Here is a 24537-nt window from a genome sequence, read left to right on the forward strand (position 1 = left end):
TCCCCTTGTCAAAACACAAAACTTAGTGTTAAAACTGGTGATGTAGGCAGTTCAGTACTGTCGTTTTCAGAATCTGTGGAGGTGTTATCATTTATTTTGACCTTGAATAAGCCATCCCTGTGACCACAACACGTAGCTAGTTTGTTTGCGGAATAGATGATGAAGGAAGATACCAATCCTTATGAATAATAAGACAAAGTGAAGTTGAATACAGCAAAACAAGTCTGTAACAGTACAATTACCTGAACACAACTTTGCAGCCAGAACTGTGCGAAGTTATTGAGATATAAGGCAGAAATTCCGCTCTACACTTAAACTCAAACAGCACTCGTGTACCTGTATTACCACTCATGGGTCAGCAAGGAGGCCCAAGTTAATTCATCGAGAGTGAAGGAAATTCCAAATGCTGTACTTAAACTCATACACAGCTCTTGGGAAGCAGGTGAATGTGACCAGTTAATGTGTACAGTGTAGTCAATTAATTGATAAACAGTAGTCAAAGAATTAAAGTAAACTTTGTAATGTTATGACTTCCCCTACACTACCTTGAGTCTGCTTAAACAGTTTGAAAAAGCCTGGAATCATCAATGTCCAGTTTGCTTTTGAGTCAAATCCACCAATAACTCACACTTCCATTGATAATGGCACATTGTCTCCTCTGTGCAGTGATAAACTTTTGAACTTTTCTAATTTCATTTTTGTGTACATTTCATTCTTCATGTAATTCTTGCTTCCATTAGTACAATTTGTGTACAAATTTTACAAAACAGAATCAGATTTGTACACTGCTCAACTCGAAGCATTTTTCCTCTCTTTCATTTAACCAAAAGCACACAGCCTTTTCCTTGTCACTAAAAGTTATTAAAGTGCACAGTTTCTTTGGGCTAGGAAAGTATTCTCATTGTGGACTGTTGATCTGAACAACTATCATCAATTGAATCACAATTCTCTGAACTGTCAGAATTATTTTGCTGATCATTTCTAATTTTTTACTGAAATGTCAATATCATTCGATTAAAACCCAAGAAATTAACCAGCAAATCACACATATGCAGATCTTCAGGAGAATTAGATGATAACAACTGCATACTACTTTCTTCATGTTTCATCTTTGCAGGACAGAGAACGTTAACTGTACAGTGGGAATGTAAAATCTTCCAAGTGTCATTTATTCACAAAATGCTTCTTCAGTGATAGTGTGTTCACAGTACTCCATTGCATGTCTCCAGACTTATTCCATATGTCAAATCATGGAGAAAATGTTTCAAACATTCATTATTAGAAGGTTATGCCTTTTGTGACAAGCCATGCTTCCTTCCAAAGTTCTAAGGTCTCCTCCATTAACATAGAGATGCCTTTAAAAGATAACACACGTTTTTGGTGAGTGGCCACAGCTTTTTGAGGTGTAACAGAGATTTTGCAATCATTGAGGAATAAAGAAATGTATAGGAGGTCTTTCATCTGCAAGATTTACACAAGATTGTAAATTCAGCTAAAGCTACGAAGCCATCCCATGCATACAACTGACTTATTTGATTTTAAAGATTCTGCTAAAACATTGGTAAGATCTCCAAATGTAGTACGATTGAAGTTTCTCATACTCATCTGTCTCAAACAGATGTTTAAAAAAATCTTATTCCCAACAAAAGAGTGAAAAAATGTCAATGAATTCAAAAAAAGGAAAGACCATGGCTGGTGTATGCCATACCATACTTCATCAGTAAGAAAGGTAAAATAAAAAGACCAGTTGACGATGTTGCCATTTCTTGCTCAACAACACAGGGAATTTTACAGTAAACTTTAGAATATCTGATCCCATTAATTAAGTTGTATAAGAAACAGCAGTCAATATTTAGAGTTTTCTTTGCATAGTATCTTACTGTCAGAATGTTCTCAATAAATTGTTCATTTTCTAATTTGTCTCTTATTTTTTGCACAGGTGAGGTGGGCATCTTAATATCTTCTCAATTTTTTGGATCCAAATAAGTTAGGTACAAAATGAGATACATAATTTTTTCCCTCCTGACAAATGTGAGATATGATGCTTAGCACATTTTCCATTTCCACTCTTTAATTATAATCCACGTTACATTCTATTAACATACACATGGAAAGAAGACAATCAATATAATTCATATTTTTCTCCACTATCAAAACTTTACCATTATCATTTCCTTTGGGCCCCCCCCCCTCCCCCCGTGACAGAATTAGTGTTCTCCAGCTGTCTGCGTCTAGTGTAAGCCATGAAATAGTGTGAATGTTTTTCAAATGTCTGCAATTCGTGTAACTGAGGTGGGATGTGAGGACCAGCCCAGTATTCACTTAGTGGGTTTGGGATAGCAGGTTAAGGGGGGAGGGGCAGGGTAAGTGGGAGGGGCAGGGTAAGGGAAAGGTAGGAGGGGTGTGTGGATAACAATTAATAGTAGCTCCCCTCTCAACCTCACACCAGTGTGTCCCTCTCATCACAGGCCTGAGTGACCTGTGCTTCCTTTTAAACTTTCCCAATCCCTTCTCTTCTCATCCCCAAAGAAGAGATCATTAAGTATGAAAGCTACAATAGTGTATGTAGTTGTATTTATAGGATATACGTTCCACCTTTTATGCATTACACTGTTTTTCTTGTTACCCAGACATGTTTCAGTACCTCTGTGCCATCATCAGCATGGTCTATTTATTGAGCAACTGAAAAATTGAAAATATTTTACGTTGTAACTGATCTAACACAATGAGGCCTAAAGACAGTTTTTATTCTTACCTTGATTTTATATTACATGGTTTTGCACGATTATGTGTATGGTGTCCTGCATTGGTACCTTGTCATCTGCAAACCAAACGCTGTCGATGTGAATTTTATCAGTGAGCTAACCTATCCCTTGATTTTAAAAAAACATAATTTTGGTGTGCCAACATGTTTTATGTAATTATTTGTTATTAATAATGTTTTGTTGTGACTGATCATCCTCCTTTCTCATTCCAAGGGCACTGCACACACATATGAAATGTACTTAGCATATTTTCAGCTTTGCAGTCACCTTTTCACTTTGCAGAACACAGTGTACACGATGTTGTCGGCATTTATTTGTTCCCAAGTGAGTTTGGTCCAGAATTTGAATTTTGTTTACCCCCCCCCCCCCCCCCCTCTCTCTCTCTCTCTCTCTCTCTCTCTCTCTCTCTCTCTCTCTCTCTCTGTGTGTGTGTGTGTGGGGGGGGGGGGGTGAAAGGGTGGGGGGCGTGCATGGGGTTGTGCGCTTGAGTAAGCTTCTTTGTTTGTGTTGTCTTTTCTGTAAAGTTCCTTTAATGTTTTAAATAATGTGCCTTTTCAGAGTGTAGTGAATTCATTTAAAACTTATTTGCCTTCTGCCACTTTCTTCTGTATGTGGAAGTTTTCTTCTATTGTTAGTTTGCGGTATAGGCTGTGGCTGGATTTTAGTGTTTTTAAGTCTGTTGCTTGTAGTTGGATGGTGGTTAAGGGATAATAGGTGGTCAGCAAATGTGCTATTGGTGCTGAGGTGTTCTGAGTATCTTGTTTTAAAGTTCCCATGTTGGTCCTATGTATACTGATTGGCAAGTGTTGCATGTGAGTTCATACATTCCTGATCTCTTGAATTTATCTGTGGGTGTCTCCTGCAGTCCGAGTTTCTTCTGTCTTGTGTTATCTTTCCAGTATCCTATTTGAAGTCCCTGTGTCCTATTTCAAGTCCCTGTGTCCTATTTGAAGTCCCTGTGTCCTATTTGAAGTCCCTGTGTCCTATTTGAAGTCCCTGTGTCCTATTTGAAGTCCCTGTATCCTATTTGAAGTCCCTGTATCCTATTTGAAGTCCCTGTATCCTATTTGAAGTCCCTGTATCCTATTTGAAGTCCCTGTATCCTATTTGAAGTCCCTGTTAATCCACTATGTTGTCTATTCTGTGGACAATTTTATTACTGTAGGTGAGTATGTGCCATTTTGTTTTGTGTGTGTGTGTGTGTGTGTGTGTGTGTGTTTGTGTGTGTGTGTGTGTGTGTGTTGCACTGTTGTGTCTTGTATGTAATCATTGTCTGAGTGTTATGTTGTTCTGTGTTGTGTAAACCTAAAATATGCTCACTTTTACAGTTGTCCAATAAATAAAACCCACTGATGATGGCATAGAGGTGTTGAAACATGTTTGGGTAACAAGAAAAGCAGTGTGTTGCATAAAAGGCAGAACCTGTATCCAATAATTTTAACTGCAAACATGGAAGAAATACAAGAGCTGCAAATCGAAAAGATGAATATGTATGTAATTTTATTTGTGACTATTAGTAGTAATACATGTTTCGCCTCTTGAAGGTAACTTCAGGCCTACAGTTCTGTCTCATAATTTTACATACTTGCTGAATCTCAGATATGCACAACAAAAAGATTGTCAGAAAGAGAGCGTTCGGCCAACAAGGCCACCTTCAGAAATAGACAATGTACACACACACTCATGCAAACAGAATTCACACACACATGAAGCGTCAACAGCCAGAGACTATGGTCGTGTGTGTGTGTGTGTGTGTGTGTGTGTGTGTGTGTGTGTTCTATTTCTGACAAAGGCCTTGTAGGGCAAAAGCTCACTTTTTGATAGTCTTTTCATTGTACCTGTCTGTGACTTAGCATCTCTGCCATGTGGTGAGTAGCAACTATCCTTTTCGTAATATTGTTACAATCCATACTGGATTTTCTGTTGTTTAATTTTATAGACTTCTGTGAAATGACAGTGCCTCACCAGCTACAAATTCATCAGAGCTAATATATTGAAAATGAAACTATTAAACAGCAGTTTTCAATAAAATAATCTGCTTGACTCTGACAACAATTCAATAGTTAATGATATTTCCACTGTCAATGTTAGCAAGCTTTAAATAATTTGGTTCACTCTGATATCACTTCAAAAGCGAACAATATTTCCAGTATCAGTGTTAGCAAGATTGAACAGCATGTATTAACTGATTAAATGTTAGTAAGTTACATTAAATAACCTAATGTATGGTATACAATTATAATATGAAGTTCTACTCTTCAGAATGATACAGCATTGACTTTTAACTGCCTAGCAAAAGCAGTTAAATGTCCACTACTTTCACTACTTTATATCTTTAATTGTTACAATGCAAAAAATGTGTTAAAGAAACAGAATGTAGGACCTTACAATTAGTTTAGGTAGTGTAAAATATGTTCAGTTACAATTTATCCTTTTTTTAAATGTTACTTTTTTTAAAAAATGGGGGGAATTCATCACAAAATGAACACCTTTTCTTGAATTGTTCTGTAATATCCATCATTTTGTTTAGAGTTAGCTATTGATTTTAGAAGTCATCCAATTGTTAGTTACATATCTCTGTTTACACTTCCACTATTCTTAGTTCTTGTTTAGAGAAAACGGCAGGACTGTACTAATGAGAAAACATACTTACTCAAAAAGTATTTCCTTTACTTTTCGCTGATATGTATTAATATTCAAAGCTCCAGCTTCCAATGTTTCTTGGTATTCCTCGGTGTAAAGTGCCATTGACATCCAGTAACGAAGTCGGTTGATCTATAAATTAACAAAAAATTGAGAGGTACACAACAGACTACAATGACTACTAGAAGACAGTTAACATGGTATCAGAATGAGCACAGGATATGATATGCAGTAGATTTCATATACCTGTGCAGCAGATTTCACATTTTCTCTTACTTGTTCCAGAGGAACACATTTTCTAAACACAAACACAAACCACTAATGACAAGGTTTGGGAAGGAACTTGATCTTGGGAAGATAGATGATGATGATGGGCGCTGCCACCACCACCGCCACCACCATCAAAATGTTTTGTTATGCACTTATATTTCAGAGATTAGTGTCATATCTAAGCTCACTGAAAGCTTTTACATAGAATTTATGCACATATCAATGTATTTAGCCCCCACAAAATATGTTACTTCAAAGTGTACACAAAGATTTGTGCAGAAAAGTTGCTTTCTTAGCTGCATACGATTTGACAAACTTGGATAGGCTGAACCGCTTTCAAGTTACTAGCTGAGTTACAATAATGAAACAAGAACAACATACTTTTCATTTGTTTTACTGGAGCTTATCAACTTTGGCCTAGCCTAAAGTTTTAACACAGATCCTAGAGGAAGAATAGGAAATACAAAAAAAAAAAAAAAAGAAAATGGTTCAAATGACTCTGAGCACTATGGGACTGAACTGCTGTGGTCATCAGTCCCCTAGAACTTAGAACTACTTAAACCTAACTAACCTAAGGACATCACACACATCCATGCCCGAGGCAGGATTCGAACCTGCGACCGTAGCAGTCGCGCGGAGGAAATACAAAAAGCAGCTCTAATTCTATAGTTAAAAAAAAGTAGTAGTACAGTTTATATATAAAAACAAAGATGAGGTGACTTACCGAACGAAAGCGCTGGCAGGTCGATAGACACACAAACAAACACAAACATACACACAAAATTCAAGCTTTCGCAACAAACTGTTGCCTCATCAGGAAAGAGGGAAGGAGAGGGGAAGACGAAAGGAAGTGGGTTTTAAGGGAGAGGGTAAGGAGTCATTCCAATCCCGGGAGCGGAAAGACTTACCTTAGGGGGAAAAAAGGACAGGTATATACTCGCACACACGCACATATCCATCCACACATACAGACACAAGCAGAACTACTTAAACCTAACTAACCTAAGGACATCACACACATCCATGCCCGAGGCAGGATTCGAACCTGCGACTTGTCTGTATGTGTGGATGGATATGTGCGTGTGTGCGAGTGTATACCTGTCCTTTTTTCCCCCTAAGGTAAGTCTTTCCGCTCCCGGGATTGAAGTCTGCTTGTGTCTGTATCTGTCTGCATGTGTGGATGGATATGTGCGTGTGTGCGAGTGTATACCTGTCCTTTTTTCCCCCTAAGGTAAGTCTTTCCGCTCCCGGGATTGAAGTCTGCTTGTGTCTGTATCTGTCTGCATGTGTGGATGGATATGTGCGTGTGTGCGAGTGTATACCTGTCCTTTTTTCCCCCTAAGGTAAGTCTTTCCGCTCCCGGGATTGGAATGACTCCTTACCCTCTCCCTTAAAACCCACTTCCTTTCGTCTTCCCCTCTCCTTTCCTCTTTCCTGATGAGGCAACAGTTTGTTGCAAAAGCTTGAATTTTGTGTGTATGTTTGTGTTTGTTTGTGTGTCTATCGACCTGCCAGCGCTTTCGTTCGGTAAGTCACCTCATCTTTGTTTTTATATATAATTTTTCCCACGTGGAATGTTTCCATCTATTATAGTAGTACAGTTTCTTTGATAAAATGCACACCAAGGCATTACTGAGTAGTGGCAAGCCCATTTGCAAAGAAGGGATAGGACCATAATAGAGGAACAGCTCTGAGAAAATAGTGAGAAAGAGATGAATTGAGTGAAATAAACAAACAAAATATATTGAGCAGCATGTAAGATATGAAATTAGTTTGGGCAAAGGAATGACGAATGGTGTGATAACAAACGTAATGGCAGAAGACTGGAAAAGGGGCAGAAGCAAGTGAGCAAACATACTAGTACAGGTTGCATAACAACAACTTGTGTGTGTGTCGTGGCAGAGGTGGGGTAGGAATTTGAGGAGATCCTATTTGTGCAGCTCAGAGAAGCATGTAAGTACAGTGTGTTCATAATTAAAGTTCCATTTTCAAAACAATATAGAAAGAGAACCACTGCTCGGAAAGATGTCAAATTTGGACAGTGCATTATTGATGCAGGGGGAAATGTCATGAGGGGAAAATTTGACTAACAGATGATATTGTAAGTATATGAATACGCAAATTTGCAAACTGACAAACATGCAATACAAGGATGTTCCAAAGTTCAGGACTGCAACACCTATCATGAATGGCTCCATAAAGGATCACATGCTGCTTGTAAAGTTCTTTTAAAAGAATAGTGACTGTGCACCAGTAGCCCTGCAGACTTCTGGACACTCAAGGCTATGAAAACAGGCATTGAACTATGTCTGCTAAGGCTCTGGAGTAAATGATTACAAAATTCAGAAATACAGGTTCTTTTGAAGTGCTATGAGACAGGAGGAGGAAAGCAGTTGATCTGACATATGTTGAAGCTGTGGCCACAGCACAACAGGGGGGAGGGGGGGCTAGGGGAGGGAAGGGGGGGGGGGGGGAGGAGCAGTGGTGTGCAGACATGCAGTGCATGTGGAATTGCTCGAACTTTGGACATGCCTGTGAGCATGGTACATTAAATCCTACACACATCCTCCACTGACAATATTATGAAGAGAATACACGGCTACTCACCATATACTGGCGATGTTGAGCTGCAGATAGGCACAACAAAAAGATTGTAAAACATGTAAGGTTCAGCCAGAAAGGCCTTCATCTAAATTAGGAAAAAAAAAAAAAAAAAAAAAAAAAAAACCACACACACACACACACACACACACACACACACACACAAAATCACAGTCTCTGGCCACAGCAGCCAGACACTGTGGTCATGTGTGTGTGTGTGTGTGTGTGTGTGTGTGTGTGTGTGTGTGTGTGTGTAATTTTGATGAAGGCCTTTCTGGATCAAAGCTTATTTGTTTAACCATCTTTTCATTGTGCCTATCTGTGACTCAACATCTCCACTATATGGTGAGTATCAATCTAGAATAGATTGCTACTTACCATATAAAAGACATGCCAAGTTGCAGGCAGGCATGATTAAAAGACACTCACTTATAGCTTTTGGCTACAGCCTTCGTCAGTAAAGAAGACACACACACACAGCATTCACATACCAGCATCTCAGACCGGAATGCAACATCACGTGGGATGCAACATCACGTGGGATGCAACATCACGTGGGATGCAACCAGCAATCTGGAGAGGGTGGGGAATGGGAAGGGAGAGTATGGGTGGGGGACGAGACAAATGCTGTCTGGTGATTTGTGCAGGGACTAGACTGCCAACAGATACAGTGTCAGGAGATTGTGAGACAGGAGGTGGGTGAAAAAGAAACAAAAAAGGAGAGGAGCAGGGAAAGACAGGCAGACGTGTTGGCAGAGGGCTGCAAATAAATCGGGTGGGAGCTGAGAATGAGGAGGATACGATAGGACATAAGGGGTGGAAACTGTTGGGTGGAGGTGTGGCAACAATATGTTACTGTATGTTGAGGCTGTGATAATTATGGGAGCGGAGAATGTGTTGTAAGAGAAACTCCCATTTGCACAGTCCAGAAAAGCTGGTGGTAGAGGGAAGGATCCAAATGGCTTGGGTAGTAAAACAGCATTGAAATCAAGGGTGTTATGTTCAGCTGCTTCTTGTGCCACAGGGTAGTGCACTTTGCTCTTGGCCTCAGTTCGGCGGTGACCGTTTATCCTAGTGGACAGCTGGTTGGTAATCACACCAATATAAAAAGCTGTGCAATGATTGCAGCAGAGCTGGTAAATGACAAGGCTGCTTTCACAGGTGACCTAGCCACTGATGGTGTAGGATAAACCTGCGACATGACTGGAATAGCAAGTGCTGGGTGAGTGGATTGGGCATATCAGCGGCCAGGCCTCCTGTGAAAGCAGCCACGTCATTTACCAGCTCTGCTGCAATCATTGCACAGCTTTTTATATAGGAATGACTATCAACCGGCTGTCCACCAGGATGAACAGCCAGGGTCACACTACAATCAAGAGCAAAGTAGACCACCCTGTGGCACAACACGCAGCTGAACATAAAACACTTTTATTTCAATGGCTGCTTCACTACCTGAGCCATCTGGATCCTTCCTTCCTCTACCAGCTTTTCTGAACTGCGCAGATGGGAGTTATCCTTACAACACATTATCCACTCTCTTAATTATCCTGGCCTCAATCTAAGGTAACATACAGTCCCCACACCTTCCACCCAATAGTTTCCATCCCTTCTGTCCTACCATATCCTCCTCATTTTCATCTCCCTCCCTGTTTATTTGGAGCCCTCTGCCAATGCATCCGTCCGTCTTTCCCCACTTCTCTCCTTTTTTGTTCCTTTTTTCCCCCCACATCCCAGTCCCATAACCCCCTGACGCTGCTCCTGTCGGCAGTCTTGTCCCTGCACACTCCACCAGACAATGTTCGTCTCTCTCCCCACCCATAACTCTACTATACCTTCCCCTTCTCTGCCACTCCAGATTGCTTCTTGCATCCCCCGTGATGTTGCATTCCAGCTAGGAGATGCTGGAGTTAGCGGCCGTCTGTGAATGAAGTGTGCTTGCTTTTGTGTGTGTGTGTGTGTGTGTGTGTGTGTGTGTGTGTGTGTGTGTGTGTGTGTGTCCTCTTTATGGACAAAGGCTGTGGCCGAAAGCTATGAGTGAGTGTATTTTAGCCTGTCTGCTACTTACAGCAAGTAGCAATATATCTTTTCCTACATTGTCAATGTAAGGTGTGTGTGTATGTGTGTGTGGGAGGGGGGATGCACACGTGTGTGTGTGTGTTTGTTTTGTATAATTCGGATGAAGGTCTTTCTAGCTGAAAGCTTATTTTTTTGATCATCTTTTTGTTGTGCCTATCAGCAATCCAACATCTCTACTACATCGTGAATAGCAATCTAACCTTTTCATAATATTGTAATTACTCCATCCTACAGTTTCCACTGTTTGAAAACATCCTACAATGCTATGCATACAAAATCACCAATGTTCAGAAGCTGCTTCCCACTGACCTGCCGGCAGGACAAACATTTGCTCTGGAATTTCTTGCTGGCATGGGAGTGGGCAATGAATGGTCATGGAACACTCTGCGGACATACAAAGCCCACATCCATCTCCAAGGTCATGAAAATACACAGACTTCCAGAATACGGGCAATGGAAAGTCTGCACACACATCAGCTGGTACCAGTTCATTCTGCAAAGGTGCCTGTGTGACAGCATTGTTTATCATAGGACTGTATTTTGTGAGGATATGAGTCCTGTTATCTGTACTGTCATTGGTAAACACTATAGGGGTCTTTTGCCCAGCCACCAATGTCCTTCCAGCCCTTCAACAGAATGGATGTGTACGTAGGATCAGTTTTACGCAAGATGGCACTCCTCTGCAAATTGCACAGCCTGTAAAGTGGCTGCAACAGTTACATTTTGGAAATTTTAGAATTGTCAGCCATCATTTCCCTACAGCCTGACTGTCCAGATCACCTGATCTTAACCAGTGGGGTTATCTGAAAGATGTGTTCAGTGCTCCAATTATGAACGTAGCTGAATTGCGGGGATACATTGCGCAATGCATTCTGAACATGACCCCCGAGACACTCCGATCTGTTGCAGAACATGCTGTTTCTTTGATTTCAACTTGTGGCAGAAAACAGTAGATAGCACATGAACATGTCTTGTGCCAGCCTCACTACAATTAGAAACCAACAGTCATGGACAGTGAACAGTATGGATGGTGTAATATGCAACTCAAAGCACAGTTGTCATACTGCGATTCATCTGTATTTGTAGTGGGCCGCACTCACATTAAGACAGCACCATCTATTGGTAAATTTTCATTAATTATTTTTCCTTCCCCAAGACATTTCCCCCTGCATTACTAATATGCTGTTGAAATTTGATGTCTTTCTGAGCAGTAGTTCTCTTTCTACAGTAAAACTTTTATCCATTCTGGATTTGGAACACAGCGACTGTCTTGTTAAGGGTTTCAGGAATTACTGCAACCAATCGTCATTTTTTCTTCAATTTTTATTTATTCACAACCAGTTTCAAATCGCCTGGCGATTCATAATCAGATGATACAATTTAGTTTGCAGTATTGTGGGTGTCGTGCATCTGTAGGAAATATAGAGACAAAAAAGTGAGCACTGTATGTGGAAAGAATATTATGATTGTAAGATTAATTTGATGGTATTACTCACAGTTTTTATTCTTGTGGCAGGCATTGCTCTGGAAAACATAACGTGTGCTTACCAGTATCATTAAATATCAAATGAAGCAGGCACTTTTCCACTGATGGCGACTCCCACATACTTTGCAAAATATAAACAAACCATTCCTTAGCACCAGAAGAAACATAGTATGTCTGTATGCCTTTCCTTGGTAATGTATCATATCAACTTCCAAAACTATTTAAACCGCACAAAGTCAAAATCAGTCTCCACACAAACAACAAGATACAAAACAAAATAATTCACAGCATTAAAACAACCAGCCCACTATATCACAAATCAGGTATATACAAATTAACTTGTGATGGCTGTTCTTGCTACTGTATAGGACAGACAAGAAGAAATTTTGAAATCCGATACAAAGAGCACACTGACACACTCCATTTAAAAAATATAAATAAATCCACTTTTGCAGCCCATCTACCCCAAAATAGTCATTCAATCACAGATATAAAAACCAACCTCCACATTCTACACATTGTAGACAAAGAAATAATAAAAATGGACCTCTTGGAACAATTATAAATTTTCACACATAACACTAAAACACCCCACACCATCTTAAATGAACAAATTGGTTTAACAAACAACCGTTTCTTCCAAAATTTTAAAGGTTCCTTAAATTTGAAAAACTAATAAATACTGTACTCGTCCACTCCCATACCCATTTCCCACCTTGCTCATACCACACATAAACACCTTCCTCTCTACCTCTTTTCACACACACACACACACACACACACACACACACACAATCACAATCTCTCTCTCTCTCTCTCTCTCTCTCTCTCTCTCTCTCCCACCCCCTCCCCCCCATCCCTCCATCCTTCCCCCCCCCTCCCCTCCCCTCCCCATATGTATACTATCCTGTTTATTGAGCAATGAGAAACATGTCAAACATAACTTCACTACCATAAATATTGTCCTAACACTTTGTTGTAGATTTTGTAAACAGCACAAGAAAATTTTGCAATGTAAAAACATGATGATAATTTTTATAAGGATAGTAATGTAATAAATATATATTTTCTTACGAATGTCACACAAAATGAAAAATTAACAAAGAAAATCTCTGCCTTCACAAAACTCTTTGGAGACAACAACAGCCACACACTTTGGTTAGTTTATATTTTGTAAAGTATGTGGGAGTCGCCATTGGTGGAAAAATGCCTGTTTCACTTGATATTTAATGATACTGGTAAGCACACATTATGTTTTCCAGAGCAGTACCTGCCACAAGAATAAAAACAGTGAGTAAAACCATCAAATTAATCTTACAATCGTAATATTCTTTCCACATACAGTGCTCACTTTTTCATCTCTGTATTTGCCACAGATGCACGACCCTCCACAATACTTCAAACTAAATTGTATCATCTAATGATGAATTGCCAGGCGATTCAAAACCTGTCATGAATAAATAAAAATTGAAGAAAAAACTGTGATTGGTAGCAGTAATTCCTGAAATCTTCCTACAGTGTTTTGAAACTGGAACTTCAGCCCCTTATGTGGCACGCTTTGTGACTGGGAGCTTTCCTTCACCAGTTAGGTGTTTAGCATTCTAATGATACTTTATTGATTGTCACACATACAAAGAAACCTTAACAATGGTTACGATGATGTTGACCACCTAACCCAGGGTGTTCCAACACTTCTCCAAACCGCGTGACCCATGGCAGACCCCCCTCTCCAGCTCGCCTTCGGACAAGCACAGCTCGTATAGGCTTCTCCTACAGAAGTGCGAACCACTTGGCCATGTGTGCTTGACTGGTGAAGAAGTATGGTTTTGTGTGTTACAGTCCAGCTGCTTGACTGCCACACCTCAGCTGTTTGTCCGCTCCTTTCCATCTCTGCCCATGGGCACTCAGCTGCCTTTCGATGGGTACTCAAGCTGAAACATGCTACAGCTTGAGACAATACGGCATTTTGGATCCAGGACTTTCTACTCAAATGATGAGTTGAAAAATAAGCTAGAATTTCATAGGTATATGATGTGTAATGGGAGCAGGAGTAATGTATTAGTGTCCAAGAATCATCTGGAAGGTGGAAGAGAGATAAATAATACTTGGGAAGGGGTAGGAAAGATTTTGAGGAGGCTATTTCATGTTTCAACTAATAATAAAAAGTTGTCAAAGCCCTAGAAGTAGTTGAACTTTAGTTGCTCAAGTTCATGGTGGTAGAAATTAATAATGGCATGGTTTTTCTGGGACTGTTAACAGGTTTCCTAGGCAAGTCAGGAGCACAGTATGGTACGCAAAGGACATTGGCCAGGTGGCAAAAGTGGTTCCTCATGAGTGAAAGCATGGTGAGAGTTTCTGCACATTAAATATGAACTGCTTATCTGTAATAGCTGACATTGTCAGGTGAATGAGACAAAGCAATCTATATTATTTATTACAAATTTAAATAGTCTTGATCACAATCCAATACAATAGTAATTATATAACAGTTTCAGTTGATCAGTAACCATATTCAGATCATACTTTCGCTGTAATTGGTATCTGAGACAAAAACAATGTTAATCGCAACAACCTCCTTCTTGTCAGATTTTGAATATTTTGACAAGTTACTCATAACAGTAGTTTAGCATCAATCCTCTTGTAGTGAAATGGCTAGACAGTAAGTGATATATATCTACACGGATACTCTGCAAATCACATTTAAGTGGTTGGTGGAGGTCCAGGTTCCAGCAACTTCTGGAGGAATCGAGTTCACAGTTTGTTCATATGCTTCTGAGGATGCAACTAATATAGGTGCGAACCAGCCACAATTCATCACAGACAGAGGGCCAATCAGAGCCTCTCTGCTTCAATTTGTAACATGCAGTATGGTAGGTGAAGATAAGAATTTGACTGTAATGACATTACAAGAACACAAAGATTCTGCAATTGATCATGAGCTTGGAGATGATCTGTACAGTTTTGGTACTCAAATAGTAACTCTGCAACTGATGACATAGCTGTAATACAGTGACTATACCATTTCATAAATGATGTGGAGAAGTTGAAAATTCAGTAACTGTATTTTCAGAGAATCGTTTGGACTTGTCATCCAGCACTTTATTTTGTTGTCATTCTTAATAATACAACTGTTACCCCTTCCATCACAACAAATCACAAATCTACAAATTCAAACACAAATGTAAATAATGGGGGCAAGAAACTAACCACAAAATACTTACTAAGGCACAGTATATTTTCTTTAACAGAATGTGTTTGATTTTTTGCCAAAAAAAATTAAGTATCTTTGAAAATGAAAGTTATACAATGCAATTGGAACAAGACCACAATTAAAGAGAAGATGGTAATTTTAAGCTAATGATAACAGGGGCACAGTACGATACTCACTAAGAACTAAATAAAAGTATTTGTAAGGCCTACGTGACATTGTGAGATGAGATAATGAAAACTAGGTATGACAAGCAACAGAAAAACTGTAAAAGGATGAAGAAAAAAAAACAGAAAATAGTAACCAACAAAAGAGATAAAAGATTAAAACTGAGTGCTGAACTGACCACAGAACATTTGCCTTTCATGTGCAGATGCTGAGCTACTCCAGACAAGTCACAATCTGCTCTCCCAATTTTGCTTCTGCTATTACCTCTCTCCTACTTAATTTCACAGATGTACTCCTGTATACCTTGTGGTCTAGCACTCCTGGAATAAAGGAAAACACACACTGCTGCAGAATGAAAGGTCTAGATCTCTCAGATTAACAGAGGAAGTCTGGTTTCACACAATCACCACTAGCGGAAAACCCAATTGTCATTAGCGGAATCTACATGAGCTGCTACAGATGAGATCTCTGGACTCCAGAAAACATAAACCATTTTCTACAATATGCGTAGTCTTCAAAATGCTGAATAGGTCACTGAGGGAAAATTCATTGACTCAATGCGAAGTGACGCTATTAATCAAAAGTTCTGCATTTCGACATTTGGCATCGTCAGGTATCCTGGAACTTCAAGTAACCAGTGGGCATAAAAGTTGTGTGTTGTTGTGGTAACTGCTCACTTTTGTTACCACTACAACCTGCAACTATTATGGCCACTGGCTACTTGAAGTTCCACAATATCTCATAATGGCAAACACCAAAATGCATAATATTGAATTAATAAAGTCATTTTGCACTCAGTAAATGACTTTTCCCTCAGGACCTATGCAGAATTTAGCACACTACATATATTTTTCAATATGGTCATATACCTCCTTCGTGACTTTATGTCACAGCTACATTATGCCCTAAAATTCTACAACAGGCTGACCTTAGCAACATTTTGTTCCTCCGATGACCTATGGTAGACTGCTGCTATAGAGATGTGCACTAAAGAAGTGGCATACGTGATGCATTTTGCACAGAAGGGGATGGAGAATACTTTGCCGGTGTACCAACACGATCTCTATCTCTATCCCAATCCACAACCTCCAGATGTGGCCTCCACTAGTAATTGGAGTCACTGGGTTAGGCACCACATTGGGACACTGTTTCTGATTCTGACTCTCCTTAGACAATTTGCATGCTCAGAAAACTATCACTGTTCTTTCTTAATGTAATACCTGCCATATCTGCTTCATGCCACTTGAACACTTAAGTGGCTAAGTACTGTCACCACACCTGAACTAACATTAAAATCAACACTAAGTGTTCTGCGTGCAACCAAAGAACATACTTTAGTCAGAGGCAGAGAATGATGCCACTGGCTCGTATATTACGTGTTACGCAGGACCTTGCCCCTTCATAATGCCCAACAATCCAACTTCTTATGTGCAAGTTCTTTTGAATACTCTGTGTATAATCATATAGGTATCACATCAGGTCCGTCCAACTGATGAGGAACTTTAGTTGATTTTATATCTTATGGACACTTGTTTCAATATCTATCATTTTTACCTCCATGTGAAGACTGAAAGGAGGAATTGTATTACAATCTTCCTCCGTGAAACAATTTCAGAAAAGGAACTGAGTACTTCTGCCTTACCTCTGCTAGCCTCTGTTTCAGTGTCATAATGATCACTGAGAGTCAGGTCAGATGGTTTTGATCTGTTTCCTGATTAACATAAGACCACAATTTTTTGGATCTTCTGCCAGATTGGTAGATAGAATTTTATGTTTGAAATTGTTGAACAATCACACATGGCTCTTTTCACATTAATTTTGGCTTCATTCAATTTTGTTTCTTATTATGAAGCTCACTTTCCTTTGAAGCAGCTTTTTTTGACACAGCTGTCGAACCAATGCTGGTCCTCACTTCCCTCAAAACCTTGCTCAACATGTACCAATTTAATGAGTGTTGTACAATAGCTTATGTTACAGACTATAAAATGCTACAGACTATTATATGCACCTTAATTTTTAAGCTGCCTTTTTTTTTTTTTTTTTTTTTTTTTTTTTTTTTTTTTTTTTTTTTGCAACAAAGGCAGAATAAAAAAAAATTCTTGGTTTATAAAACCAACCTGATCTTTAAAACCCCTGAAAATCATCATCTGAACTTTCTTCTTCCTCTTCATTGTCATTGTTGTCCTCTTCATATATAAGATGGTCTTCACTGGCATCAAGAGTGTTGCTTATGCAACACTTCTTGAAAAATTTCACAATAATGTCTCCTCTCACTGCACACCATGACCGTTTTATCAACTGATATAAAAAGTTTGACTGTAGCTTGTTTTGAAGCTCCCTTTGGTGTGACTTCACGCTGAGTTTCATCCATCATGCATTTGTTCCATTCCTCTCTTACATACACTTCAAATGGTTTATTTATCAAAATATCAGGAGGTTGCAATTGTGAAGTAAGTTCTCCCAAAATAGCAGCAAGCTTTGTTTTTTTCCTGTCTCAATTTCTCTTTCATAAAATTTTACAAATGAGTACTCTCCTGATCAAACACAAGAAGAGAACTCATCTTCAATACAGCACCTTTCCTTCTCTCCCAAACTCTGTTAAATTCATAAGTTCATACCAGCGTTGTCCATCTAACCCTTGTCTTGTATGTGAGCACCAGCTTCTGGCAGTATTTCAGAAGATGTTCGCATTATTTTGCAATTGAAAATGATCACTGGATTAAGTTTAGCACTGTCAGCACAACATGAGAGAACAACAGGGTAGTGCATTTTGCCATGTCCATTTGTTTTTATGGTTACAGTTTTACCACCTTTCATGGCAACAGCTCTGTTACCCAGCACATCAAATGTCAGAGGAGTTTTGTCCGCATTTGCTATTTGGCTTAGTTCCATACTGGTTTTCTTTTGGTGTTGAATAATAAAGCAAAGGAAAGATAATATTTTCTCTTCATATTCTTAAGGCATTTTCTGTGACATACTGGCTTCTGTTCGCATGCTAAGTCCATGGCACTTCATAAACCTGTTGCACCAACCAACCCCACCCTGAAAGTCTGTTAAGTTCCACTGTAGTGCTAGCTTGCAAGTGTGTATTTCAATAATTTTTGTATTAATTTCAGTGCCATCCTTGAATCCATTTCAATATGTCACCTTTTTTGTTTGACCGTTTTACATTCAGTCCTCTATTTGCGAATTTAGTCCTCCCCATTTTTCAGTTCTTCTTTACTAGCCCGCCAACTGCAAATGGTTTTTTCTGTTGATGGATATTGTTGTAACTCGCCAACCATTCAAAGTGCCGCTGCGCAATTACGCATGTCCTCTACATGCGGCGCTGTCTGCCAGTCATGCAGCAGCTGCGCCACCTGTGCCCAGCCAGCCAGCGGCCGCTAGACTTGGACTCAGTGCTCATTTGAATGTTACCGTGTTCACATGTCTTGCTTTGTCAACTTGCTCTGTGACTTAACATGTGTTGTGTCGTCATGAAATATGTGTGTTCAACTTGACGTTATAACAGATCTGCCACTCAGCTGCTCTGTTTCCATGTTCTTTTGCATATGCTATTACTTTCAATATTTAGCCCACATCACATGAATTACTTTCATTTTTTCCATTACAAAATTAGCTACTAACAAAATTATTATACTGCTACCGATAACACAAATCACTTTCAATTCATGTTCACTGGCACCAAATACTGCAATGATGCATGACAGGCTGGACAGAGTTCTCACTTTTTGATGGCATGGTGGACAGGAGACAGTGTTACCAAGCTTGTGTATCCCTATAACTGATATTCGTTGCATTGGTGCGCTGCTGCTGCCAGTTCAATCATACGCTGCCAGATAGAGATAAATTTCCCGTGGCATTGAAGATATGGCCATTTTTAAAACTGTTGGGAATTTTAAATCAAACACTGGACATTTTTATGTCAATTCTGAGTATAAGACACATCTGAATTTTGGGGGCAATTTTTTGAAGGAAAAAATGCATCTTATAGTCCATAAAATATGGCTGTCTTGAACTTTGACCATTTATGCTCAAAATTTTCAGTCTCAGAGATGATGTTTGATGTTAACAACTTAGGTAATCAGAAATCTATTTATGATAATCGATTCTGTGGACCTGGATGTGGACACGTTTGTATGGGCACACAACAGGAAGGTCTTTAGCACCTGTGCAAAAACAGATTGAGATGAATGTCTGGAAAATACACAAAGCAGGAGATAAAACAGCACGTATAAGACAGGTAACAAAAGTCAGAAAATTAAGTATTGCGTCAGTAGTAAAACATTAACAACACAGGAAGAAAGCGGTATAATGAGCTAAAACAATATAGCAGATGATATGGCTGGCTGACCACAAGAATAAAAAAAGGAGAAGCCAGTCACTCTGCAACACATTACAACCTCCAGCCTGAAAGTTTAGGCCAGAGTCTAGACACATCACAAAACTTTAAAATCTCACACCAACTCGTCTCATCATCAGCTAAAATAGAGAGCAGATCCCCACCAATATTTGCTTATGCCCTTGCATCATGATATACCATGCAATCCTTTAAAATATGGCGGATAGAGATGCACATGCCACAAGCATCTCACAACAGGGTACACTCTCGCCTTACTAAAAAGCTACATGTGAGAGGGCAGTGCCCAATTCTAAGATGTGTAAGTGTCACTTCATCCCACCAGAGCAACTGGTAGGAAGAATGCCACGGCCAGGTTGTTGACTTCACTAACCACAGTTTATTGGCCTACACCGCCAGCCATTCCTCATCCCACAACTGCATGCACTTCCTGTGTAGTGCAGAAATGACAGCCTGCAAGGGAACAGGACACTGCGCCACATCCTTTCTTCTGCAGGCCTCCTTGGCTGCCCAATCAGCCTGTTCACTTCCCCATATCCCTAGATGACCTGGCACCCAGCAGAATGACACCTGCTTACCCTTCCACTGGAGCAAGTACAATTGGTCATATATCAGCCAGACCAACTTCTCAGCTGGGTACAGGTCCTATAACGATTGTAAGGCACTAAGGGAATTGGAGCAAATGAAAAACTGTTTGCCCCGAATACAACACATCTGGTCCAGTGCCTTCACGATCACATGGAACTCCGCTGAGAAAATGGTATACTTGTCAGGAAGGTGAATCTTGGAACATGACAGAGCAGCCAAAGGAATTTCCTTTTTTTTGAAGCCATCAGTGTTCACTACTGTGAAACTGTGATGCATATCTAAAACGTTAAAAAACAGAGATTGAAATGTAAAATCAGACATATGATCTTTCTTAAAATTCGTCAAGTCTAAAATAAATCTGGGCATCTGAAGAAGCCAAGATGGAAATCTGCCCCCACCGCGATGTGAAACATGAAGACCAGCAACACCCATCTCTAGAAGGCAATCCTGTACAGGAATCCCACAGGGCCTCATTGCCTGTTGCCAATTACCAATAAGCCTTACCAGTGGAGGCTGAGCAGTGGTATGGTAGGTGGGTGTGTATGGTGTGGACAGTGTTTTATATGCCTGGCCCACCATGAACAGCCATTGCCTGAAGTGAAGTGGCAGTTCACCAGCCTCTGCACACAGGCTTAGTATGGGGCTTGTTTTGAATGCCCCAGTGGCCAACCAAATCCCTTCATGATGCACCATGGTCCAACATCTTTAAATAAGAGGTCTCGCAGGCCCATATGCCGTGCATCCCTAATTGAGCCAAGATCGCACAAGTGCCCTGTAAAACTGGAGCAGAAGTCCTGTCTGCTCCCCATGTACTGTGGCTAACACATTTTAAAATACTTAAAGCCTTAAGTGAGCATTTTTTCAGTTCCTTAAGATGTGGTAACCATGTAAGCTTAGAGTCCAATATGAGGCCCAGAAACCTCACTGTGTCTTTAAAAGTAAGGACAGTGTCCCTCATCCTCAACTCAGGAAAGTTTAAAATGGAACGAGAACGGTTAAAAAGAACACATACAGATGTCTCGGTGGAAAACTCAAAACCACTCTTCTGTGCCCATTCATTCAAATGTCAAAGAATTAGTTGCAACTGACGTGTTGACGTTGTGAGGCTTGAAGAAGATCAAAACATAGAGAAGTCATCCACAAACAAAGAACACCGGACAGGACTTTTCACTATGGACGTAATGTTATTAATAGCTATGACAAAGACAGTCACACTTAAAACACTACCTTTAGAGACACCGCTCCCCTGCTCAAAGCAATCAGACAGGACATCACCGACTCGGTATCTAAAATATTGTGGCAAGAGGAAGGACTGAATAAAAATGCGAAGACAACCATGAAAATCCCATTTGTGAAGCAGCTCCAGGATAAGATGCCTCCAAGTAGTATTGTAGGCCTTCTCGATGTCAAAAAATATACCTAGAAGGTGATGCCGGTGCAGGAATGCCTATTGTATAGCCGCCTCCAGGAGGGCCAGGTTATCAAAGGTGGAGCGATACTTCCTCAACCCACACTGAAAGCAACTAAGGAGGCTCCTTTATTCTAAGATCCAGACAAGGTGGCAGTTGACCATCTGCTCCAAGGTCTTTCCCACACAGCTAGTGAGGGCAACACTATGGTAACTACTTGGGGAAGTATGGTCTTTGCCATGTTTTAAAAGAGGAATTAAAACTGCCCCCTGCCACGAGTTGGGAAAGTGACCAGCATATAAATGGCATTAAAAAGTGTGAGGTGGATATCTTTGCTTCCCCTTGCGAGGTGCTGCAGCACACTGCAATGGATCCTGTTGTGACCAGGGGATGTGTCTTGAGCCACAGACGATGCAGAATCCAGCTCACACATGGAAATGGGCAGTTGTTATCTTCATTAGAGGTGGACCTGAAGTCGAAACTACTACTCTCAGCAACCGCTCTATGGCATTTGAAACCTGGATTCCGTCTGGCTGTTGCAGTAACTGTGGCAAAATACGCCACTATAGTCTGGGCAGTGTCCTGCAGATTGGTTTGGAGTGTGTCGTTCCCCATTACAGCAGCCATGGGGAACCTTTCTCCTCTCCCAGAAATTCTCCTGATGGTCTCCAATACAATCGAACTTTTGGTGGCATGATTAATGGTGTTCAGGAACTGTAGCCATGACCTCTTCTCGCTCTCTTGAATAGTTCAGTGACACTTTAACCTCGCCAACCAAAAGGCTGCAAGATTCTCTGTGTCTGGCCGACACTTGAACCTACGCAGAGCCATATACCTAGTCCTGATTGCAGAACGGCATTTGTCAATCCACCACGGGACAGTTTACCTCTTCTGTTGTCCTGTAGTCTGTGGAACGAATGCTGCAGAGACATTTTGGTAATATGATCCAACCAAGCCTCGACATTGGCACAACTGGGCCAACTGGCTAAAAACTGTCAAGTCTGCTCTACAAAGCACCCATCACAGTGGTTTTCTTTTGGTTTCCACTCTGTCTGTCAGATGAATTCAGACTGGGAAGTGATCACTTCCGTGCAAGTTGTCAACCGCTTTCCATTGAGCTGTGTGAGCAAGAGCTCGAGAGCAAAGTGACAGAATAATGGCAGAAAACGACCCAGTTGCTGTGCAGAAATATATGCTCTGTACCGTATTTAGCAAGTATGCGCATGATGACATGCTCTACGCCTGGAGCAGGTAGTTGCAGAGTCCTAAGGCACATTTTGTGTATTAAAATTGCCACAGGGAATGAAGGGGCAGGGAGCTGTGTTATAAGGCCAGTTAGGGCCTCATCATCGAGCACATCATATGGGGACAAGTAAAGGGAACATACTGTCAACGGATGACGCATGTGTACTGATACAGCAACTGCTTGTAAGGTCTTTGTAAGTGAGAGACGCGAGCAGTGGTAGTTGGTACTGACAACAATACCTACGCCTGCTCCAGCTCTCTCTCCACTCAGGTCATCCTTTTTGTGGAGTACATAGCCTCTTAGCTCAGGCATGTACGATTGATCCATATGAGTCTTCTGGAGATACACACAGTGGTCTATCCTGAGATAAGAGACGGAGTTCATCCACATAGGTCCTGAACCCCTGCAAGTTCCACTGTAGGATGGGAGCCATTTCATCGATGTGGTTTTAATTTACTCCTATTTTTGCACTGCGGAGGTGAAATACTTGTAGAGCGAGGAGGAGTGAAGGGGCTGCCTGGATCCTCCAAGACATCTAACTCCACGATGTCCTCCTCCTCAGTCAGACGTGAAAGAATAATGTCTGATAGTGCTCGGGATAGCTTTTGACCCGAACTTCATGAACCTTTCCCTCCACCGTCCTTTCGAGGATGCGGGAGAAAGAGGGCATTGAGAGGTACTTTACTTGTTGTGTGCCTTCATGACACTCACTACAGAACTGTTGCTGGTCTCTTCTGTGGTGGCTGCTGAAAGACTTATTAGTGGCCAACTCCTTCTACTCCATTGACGAATTTTTTAATAGAAACAAATGATGTATTGTATATATTCATACTATTAGTATTGTTATTTCAGCTTTAAAAAAAAAAAAAGTTGACATGTTCCACATCCACGAGGATCTCCTCAGCATGGATCTATGGAACGAAAAACTAATCTAATCTAATCCACCTTTCTGTCCCTTGCACTATGTGGGCACTGTTACAATTTATATGTGTGACTAGTTCTGGGATCTTTCCATGAATGTAATTAACTAAAACTATATCAAAATTCCCTTTTTCTAATCTCCCATGACGAATGTTATTCTCTGTTATTCATAATGAGACTGATATTCTTCCCTGATATGTGTATGACTACTTTCTCACAGTTTGTGTATATAAACTGTCAATGTGTATTCAACTGTATTAGTCTTAGGCTCACACAAAAGATGGTCAGGAAGAACACAGCCAAAATGACACTGCATTAAGTTAACTAAACCTGGCAATATTCATGAAATCTTGCTGATCAATAGTTATATCTAGTCTGCATATTATATTTTATTATTAATTGGAGTTACATTAACAAATACATAAATACTTGGTGAAGTTCTTTCAATGCACTCTGAACATAAGATGATACACAAACTAATACAAGATTATGCTCATCAGCGGAGAAGCAAGCATGTTCTAAACCAGGGGTGTACGGACTTACTAATACTGCAAATCACAAAACCCTCTGTGTGTGTGTGTGTGTGTGTGTGTGTGTGTGTGTGGTTCACATCATTTGTTTCACAAAAAAATATTTTATTGCATGGCATAAAAGAACTAAGTTCCACAAGGGCTCATACTCCCATTTTAAGGAGAGGATGAAAGATGAGTAAAAAAAGAATTACAAGAAAGAACACTGAGGCACGGTCCGCCATCTGATTGATTGTGGGCCGCATGCAGCCCACATGCTATGCATT

At 40.3% G+C, this 24537-nt stretch overlaps 1 protein-coding gene across 3 annotated transcripts in view; it reads right to left on the reverse strand.

Annotated features, from left to right (window-relative positions):
• The window catches only part of LOC126416277 (probable ATP-dependent RNA helicase spindle-E), a 264514-nt gene that overhangs the window by 21080 nt on the left and 218897 nt on the right, over nucleotides 1-24537 (reverse strand). For all 3 annotated transcript variants that reach the window (XM_050083917.1, XM_050083919.1, XM_050083916.1), the window contains exon 24: nucleotides 5419-5540. In XM_050083917.1, coding sequence (XP_049939874.1) covers nucleotides 5419-5540 — 122 coding nt within the window. The remainder of the gene's footprint in view (nucleotides 1-5418; nucleotides 5541-24537) is intronic.

This window comes from Schistocerca serialis, chromosome 8 (assembly GCF_023864345.2).
Source record: "Schistocerca serialis cubense isolate TAMUIC-IGC-003099 chromosome 8, iqSchSeri2.2, whole genome shotgun sequence".
Lineage (NCBI taxonomy): Eukaryota > Metazoa > Arthropoda > Insecta > Orthoptera > Acrididae > Schistocerca > Schistocerca serialis.